At 44.5% G+C, this 7,801-nt stretch overlaps 2 protein-coding genes across 2 annotated transcripts in view; one reads left to right on the top strand and one right to left on the bottom strand.

Annotated features, from left to right (window-relative positions):
- LOC103386902 (gastrula zinc finger protein XlCGF7.1-like) overlaps positions 1-4,560 on the bottom strand; it is a 10,829-nt gene extending 6,269 nt beyond the window's left edge. The window contains exons 1-2 of the mRNA XM_025060857.1: positions 4,157-4,560; positions 3,905-3,993 (exon numbers count right to left, since the gene is read on the bottom strand). Coding sequence (XP_024916625.1) covers positions 3,905-3,993; positions 4,157-4,252 — 185 coding nt within the window. The 5' untranslated portion in view covers positions 4,253-4,560. The remainder of the gene's footprint in view (positions 1-3,904; positions 3,994-4,156) is intronic.
- A 101-nt stretch (positions 4,561-4,661) lies between these two features.
- LOC112487839 (SLC35A4 upstream open reading frame protein-like) lies at positions 4,662-5,968 on the top strand. The gene is made up of 3 exons (XM_025060858.1): positions 4,662-4,790; positions 5,308-5,406; positions 5,536-5,968. The coding sequence occupies exons 1-3, from the start codon at positions 4,776-4,778 to the stop codon at positions 5,737-5,739; spliced, it is 318 nt and encodes a 105-aa protein (XP_024916626.1). The 5' UTR covers positions 4,662-4,775; the 3' UTR covers positions 5,740-5,968.
- The last annotated feature ends 1,833 nt before the right edge of the window (positions 5,969-7,801 follow it).

Genomic DNA, 7,801 nt, shown 5'->3' with positions numbered 1-7,801 from the left:
ACCCCCTGACTGTCAGAGTGACAGACAGAACGACAGACAGACAGAAAGACAGGACCCCCCTGCCCCCCCGACCCTCGCCCGCCCCCGGTCAGAACCAGAGCTCACCTTCATGCTGCGTCCCTCAGTTTCTGGTCTTGAAAAACATCTCTGAAAAACATCTAACGAGAGAGAGAGAAAGTGTGTGTCTCTGTGAGTGTGTGTGTGTGTGTGTGTAAAATCTAATGCCCCTCTTCCTCAGGGAGCGCTGTTCATCTGAAACACACGTTCATGTGTGTGTGTCAGGTGCGTGTGTGTGTGCAGTGCGGTGCCTCTCCCTCTGTGGTGTGAATGAAAACTCCAGTTAAATGTGACACAGCTAATTCTAGTTTTCTACCTGCTCTATGTGTGTGTCAGGTGCCTCCCTCCCTCTCTCTCTCTCTCCCTCTCCCTCCCTCTCTCTCTCTCCCTCCGTCACCTCCTCTTTTACTCCTCCTCCGTTTCCTCTCTCTCCACTGTATGTTCCTGCTCCTCTGCGCTGCACCTCCTCCTTTCCTCTCACCGTATCATGTTCATCCACCTACTTCTAACACACTCTCTCCCCCTTCTCTATCCTCCCCTCTCTCTCTCCCCCTCTCTCTCCCCCCTCTGTTAGAAAGCTCACATTTCTCTGCACTGTCTCTCAGACACAGACCAAGTCTCTGCTCCGTCTTCTCTCCTCCTTCATCCGTCCATCCGTCCGTCTGTCCGTCCAGCTCGTCTCCTCCCCCCTCAGCCTCTCTGCTCTTCCTTCAGTTCTATTGATCCTCTGTGATCACCCCCTCCTCCCCCTCCCCTCCCTCCCTCCCTCCCTCCCCTCCTACAGCAGCTCACTTTGTTCAGATAAATTGGTTTAGAAACAAAATAAATGTTCCTGACATTAATGTATTGATCCCACTGTCTGTTTCATTACCCTGCAGCGCCCCCTCTGTTTGAACAGGGCTAATGCATTACTTCCATGTCAACTCTGAACACACACACACACACGTGTTAGACTGTCATAAACAGAACAGGTTCCTAATACCGCCCGCACCAACAAAAAACCCCTAACCTGCTGTGAACTGAAGCCCCCCCCCCCTCACCCCTCACCCCTCAGACCTGTTTAACCCATGAACAGACTCTGTTAATGTCCAACATCACCAACACCTCCCCGAAGCCTAGTCCAATATTTATTTTATTATTATTTATTTTATTTCCCAACGACAGAAATAAGTCAAGAACCAATGAGAGAAGATGAAAAAAAAAAAGATGAAAACGTCATCAACTGTCCTGGTTCTGAGTTCATGTTCATCAGTGCAGCTCCAGTTCACATGGAAATATTTAACACATCGTCCTCTGCAGCTGTGAGCTGACACTAAGTTACCACCAGAGGGCGCTTTCGCCTCCACAAACCAGAGCTCAGTGTGAAGCAGAATAACTAATATATTGGTTAAAAAAAAAAAAGAAAGAAAGAAAACGTTGTTGTTCCAGTAAACGAGGTCAGACAAACAGTGACGTTGTCACGTGATTTTGTGATGTTTTTCTGCTTCTTTTTTCCCCATTTTTGTTTATATTTTCTGGGATATTCCGTTAGCTTTAAGGTAAAACAAAAGGTGTTTGTGTCTTAATCCGTTTAACAACGACAACAGCTCCCTCTGTTGGCCTTAGAGTGTAAACGGTTTAGTGTTAAAAGCTTTCACTGAATTAATTTACCATTTAATAATAATAATAAAAAAAGATACCGACTAAAGATATATTCCATTACATTTTTACACATATTTCCCCACGTATTTGTACCATATGTCTTCACATGTGTGCCCCCATGTCCAAGCCACAGGATGTTCGTTTTTTTTTTTTTTTTTTCAACCACTGCCTGACGGTCCCTGAGGTCTGTGAACGTCAGCTACAGTCTGCAGCACAAACCGTGACCTTTGACACAAACACAGTCACCCATCAGGACCGGGGTCCAAGAGCCGACGCTCACACACACACACACACTCTCAGTCTCAAATTGACTGGACACGAACCCCAGTCCATCAGTCATTAACCACCGTGTTAATGCCATTACATCCACTCTTCACTTCAGTGCACTTTAGAAACCACTCCAACTGCTGCCCCACCCCACCCAGCGACCCCCCACCCAGTGTGTGTGTGTGTATGGCTTCTCTGTGGTGGAGGAGTAGTACCGGTCTGTTTGCTGCTGGTTCTGGTCCAGGACTTACATGTTCCAGTTTGTCCCTCCTGCGGAGCCAGACGCCGGCTGAATAATCCTGCTGCTGCACCGCCGTTATTATGGCGTTGGCTGTGGGTCCTGGACCGCCGAAGCCCAATCCCTGACCCTTCATATCCTGCCCACCCGTGGGCCTACGGATACCCTGCAGCTCCATAGGGGGGGACGGGTGCAGTTGAGACTTGATGAAGATTGAACTACTGTGTACTGTGTGTATTTAGTTGTACTTCACAGAACAATGGTAATATCCCAGGATGAAGTGTTCTCTCTCTCTTCAGCTCCACTGGACAAACATTGACAGGAAGTGTCCATCTTCATCATCATCATCATCATCATCATCATCGTCGTCGTCGTCCATGTCCTGGACACGTCTCATCCACTGCTTCCATCCTTTAAAGTTCTTCATGTAGACCAGATATTCTTTTGATCATTTCACCTACCGCTGTGCCGTGGGAGCTGTCATACCCCCGTCTCCCCCGTCTCCCCTGTCTCCCCCACCACTGGCATCAGTCCATGAGCTGCAGAAAATTCTCCCTGAGGAATCGTCCAGTAAAAACAGGTTGTTGTTCTCTGATCTCAGCTGGAAACTGGAGTCTGACATCGAACAGGTCTTCACCCACTCACTCATCCCCACTGTAGGAGTGTGAGTGTGTGAGTGTGAGTGTGAGTGTGTGTGTGTGTGTGTGTCCCTGTAAGTAAGAGGTAGAGACAGGATGGGAGGGGTTAGGAAAGTCCAGGAGGAAGAAAGTGTGTGTCCACAGAGAGGAGGGAGCGCTACTGGTGATGCTGCTGGGGCCGAGGAAGAAGAAGATGAAGAAGAAGATGAAGAAGATGATGAAGAAGATGATGAAAATTATGAAGAAGAAGAAAAGTCCCTTTTTTCAAACAGTGTTTTTAAATGAATCTTTTTTCATTATTTATTTGACTCAGAATCAATACTGAAGCACACACACAAGTATCACACACATACACACACACTTATCCCACACACACACACTGACACACACACACACTTGGCACATGGCAGCAGAGGTGCTGCAGCCTCACTGCAGCACCTCTGCTGGACGTGGCTCAGTTTGCCAACAGAGACCAAGACTGTACTGGCTGCACACACTGACACACACACACACTTGGCACATGGCACACACACCCACACACAAATCACACACACACACACACTTCCTAACCACCGACTGGTGTTGTTAAAACAGCTCCTCCTGAGGCCACAGCAGGCACTGCAGGTCAGTCACGGTGTCAAGTGTAGAAAACAGTAGCTTGACAGTCGGCAGCGTCGACGTCACCCGGTGTTCTCATCAAACATCCACGGCCTCGGTGTGAATGTGACCGTGAATGAAACTCTCTATATGTCTATATCTCTGGATGTGACCCGGTGATGGACAGGAGCCTGTCCAGGGTGCGACCCCGCCCTCACCTGGTGACTACTGGTATTACATCACACTCCAACAGTTTTGATTTAATGATTGAATTGAAAGTTTTTCTAATCATTCGTTATTCCAGTCACATCCACCTCAGAGTGAAACAGCAGCTGAATACTGAACAGCACACGGCCAAGAGAAGGAAATGAACTGAACCCAGTCCAACTGAACACACACACACACACACACACACTCTCTCCCCCCTTAGCCAAAATCCATCCCGATCAGATCCCAGACTCCTTACCTCTTACCTCCAGTAGAGGTGGAGCTGAAGGAGCTGAAGGATGTGACGTCAGACTTGAACAGAGTGACAGCAGGTTCCTCTGAAAACACCTGATAAAGACCGGAAACAGATGAGAATCAGATTTAATCCATGTCAGAGTTGATAATATATATATATATAAATATATATAAAATGAATTACCACAAGTACAGTTTCTGTTTCGTGTCATGTGAATGTGGGCCACAGACAGAGAGAGAGGTGGACCGGACTGACCTGTGTGGTCGCTGCCCGCTGCCTCTGGTCCTCCATCATCCTGTCTGTCGTTTCTGTCATCCTGACATTTCCTCGTCGCGGGGACGTGAAGAACATTCTGCTGTGGATAACTTTCCTTCTATGTTTCTTACGGTCACACACTTCACTGTAGAGAGAATGTTCCAGAAATCTGTTAGCACCTGACGCTACTTGACCAGATTGTCGACAACCTTCACTCCACACTAGGACATTGGTCAAAGATCTGACCAATCACGGCGTAGAAGCAGCATCACGAAAAACACACGCGAGCCCCCTAGTTGCCCGTGTATGAAAACACACACCTGGTATTTGATCTGTTTTTATCTGTTTAAAAACAGTTGCTACTGATTGGACATGTACGATTCTAACAAAGTCACGTGGGAAAACATGTAGAAAAATAATTTGAAATTGATAAGTAAAAACAATTTAGAACCATTTGTTTAAGTGAATTATTTTTGAAACTCAATTAAGTGACCCGTCGTCTACACGGACAGCAGCTTACGGCCGAGTGACAGCAGCAGTGCCGCGTTTGACCACTGGAGGCCAGTGTAACAGATTTTAACCAAGTCGGTTGAGTAAACGAAGAAAACGTACAACCACAATGGCTGATAGAAAGGTCGGTGTCAAAATTCGAACGTCAAACTTGTTAATTATTAACTTTACTGTGATTTAACTGACAGTTAACGTTGGCGAATAAAGGAAACTAAGAAAATACAGACTAGTTTTATCGGGAGAATGTGTTGTAATCCGTCGGTCTGTTAGCCGAACTACATGTTGGCTAACGAGCTGACATACAAAACTAGTCATTATTACCGTGACCGGTTATGTTTTTATGTTTTTTATTTCAAAGAAACTTTCCCGCAGTACCGTACATTTAAGTATTTGTGTTTTTAGTTTTTAATATACAGTTCAAACATCGTCACAGAACATCGTAATAAACAAGCCTGTAGCGATGATGTAAACTTTTACTGGAAGGTTTGAAATGACGATGTAGTAAAAAAAAAAAAGTATAGGTGTGACGCAGATGTGGGGGAAAACGGCAAAGTTAATACTAAAGTGAATCAACAGAAGTGGTTCGATTCGTTTGTATTTTATCTTATTTCCATTGTTGTTGTTTTTTGATGCCTCTACAGAACCCTCTGAGTCAGCTGAAGGACCTGGGGGAGCTGCAGGACCAGCTGGAGGACCTCCAGAAGCGGATGGAGGATGAGATCCAGGCAGGAGTTCCTCCAGTAGGTTCAAATTTACTGTCTTAATGTCATGTCCATGGTGTGTTTCTGTTACTTGTGTATATTGAACTAATGTCTATGGGTTTAATTACCTGATCTGTGTCCCCTCTCCCCCCCCCTACCCCTCTTCAGGGAGGCAGTCTCCTCACCTCTCCCTTCCTGAAGGGTTTTCTGGCCGGGTACATCATTGCTCGGCTCCGGTCGTCGGCTCTGCTTGGTGTGGCTGTAGGAACGTGTACAGGGATCTACGCAGCACAAAACTACGCCGTTCCAAACATCGAAAACACCGTCAAAGATTACATCAGCAACCTGAAGAACCGACGGAAGTCAGACTAGAGCGCCGAAGGGACCGGTACTTTTTTACTGCACTGAGGGATCCAGAGAAAACAGGATTTAAGAGGCAAAACAGCTTTAAGAGTACGACAGAACTGGTCGTTACATAAATATATTACACACACAGTTTATCTGTCACATGGTCTGTGGGTATGGGTTTAAAGAAACATAGTGTCATAATTTTACCACAGCTCTGTGATCAATGGCTTTAAACATACATTTGTTGTTTCAACAACTGTTTTTTTTTTTACTTGAACCAACTTGGAACCAACTCTGTTCTTTCTGAACTTTTATATCTTCTTTCTGAAACTGGAACAAATAGAACAACACACATCAACATGTGTTGGTCAACATGGTCTGTTTTACTTAGAGTTTCAATACAGTGTATAATGTTTTAGATGCTGGAGGTTACTGCCCTCTGCTGGTCAAAAACAGACTACAGTAGCTGTTCATAGTTGGCGCTTCAGAGCTCAGGGGACTGAAATGAAAATTTAAAAAAAATTACAGCACTTTTTTCAAACCATGAATCATTTGTGCGGTGTCTGTGTGGAATTGATTTAGTTTTAGTTAAAACAATCTCGCGATCGTCTGTGACTGGATAGAACAGAATGACTATGCTGTTGAGTTCAATCAATGAAATTAAGACAATGTGTAGGTTGTTTTAAAATATATTTATATTGTTTAAAACTTGCACTTGGGGACTTTAAATTTCTGGGTAAATGTTAAACATACACTAAAGTTTATCATCTCAAGTCAAAGGGCTGTTTGGCTGCTTTATGTCAAAGATAAGATTTTTTTTTTGCACTTGAATATTTACATTGTTTGTCTGGGAAACAACTGAAACACTCCTGCAATTATTGATTTTACAAGTGTGCCATTGTTTGATGTGAGTGTTTTTATTCTGTCTGTAAATGACACTGTTGCTGATATAAACACAAAAGAATGTTAAGGAATTATAGAAAATGCTGGAAATTCTGTGGTGGAATAAAAAAAGACTTTAGAAATAATATGTTGCTTCAATTAATTTGCATTTTTTCATGTTATAATCACCTGAATTAATCAGAGATATACTGAATGTTGCTTCAATTAATTTGCATTTTTTTCGTGTTAATAATCACCTGAATTAATCAGAGAGAAATACTGGCATCTACCGGCTGTCACTGGTCTTTCCCTTTCAGCAACACACGATTTGTCAACAATACAAACAGGCAGACAGACTAGTTTTTTAGGGGTTTAATTGGTGTACTGATCTGTTTAAAGGAAGTGATAAACACATACAAAAATACCCTTTCAATACATTTTAGAAACAAACATCTAAATGACCTGTTAAATGGTTCGGAGCAGAAAAAACAGTCGTCTTAAAGAGTGGTGCCGTTCAAAGAAGACCTACCTGCTATGAATGCTATTAAAAAAAATCACATGGTACAAATATAAATAAAGTGATAAGAAAACCCCCAATAATGACTAGTCTTCTGGAAAAAAAAGGAAAAAAAAAAGGTTTTCTGTACATTTTCTTGAGATTACTGACGCTGGAATAGAACCCGTTTCCCAACTCTTTACTCACACCAACAGGGGGCGCTATAGCATGACATTAAACTTCACTACTGAATGCACACAACCTCTGTACTGAAGGGCAACACAATTCAACTCAGTTTCACACTGTGAAGATGGAGGGTCAGGGGGGGTCACACCGAGGAAACACAGCCGTCTCCTAACCCCCACCTGTCCACCTCCACCTCCAACTGTGGCCCCCAGGAGATGTTTCTTCTTTAAAGAACCTCCACAGGAGGCACAGAGCAAACAAAACTGAGGGATTCCACCTCTGCAGCAGCAGCAGCAGCGGCAGCAGCGGCAATCTCTGCGCACACGCATGCATATACGCACACACACACACACACTTAAACGGACGCAGGTCAAACACCCGTCACCTAAAGCACCAGAGAGAAGTCTTTCAGTCCAACAGAACCTGAACTTCACTCTGTCAGGATCAACAACCAAAAACAGACAGGCCATGGTGAAGCATTGGTGGAAGGGGGGCGGGTGGGGGGGACGTGAGGCTGGAGTG

The sequence above is a fragment of the Cynoglossus semilaevis genome, chromosome 12 (assembly GCF_000523025.1).
Source record: "Cynoglossus semilaevis isolate Cse_v1.0 chromosome 12, Cse_v1.0, whole genome shotgun sequence".
Lineage (NCBI taxonomy): Eukaryota > Metazoa > Chordata > Actinopteri > Pleuronectiformes > Cynoglossidae > Cynoglossus > Cynoglossus semilaevis.
The sequence above is the reverse complement of the archived record's forward strand: the minus strand, read 5'-3'. Positions and strand labels throughout refer to the sequence as shown.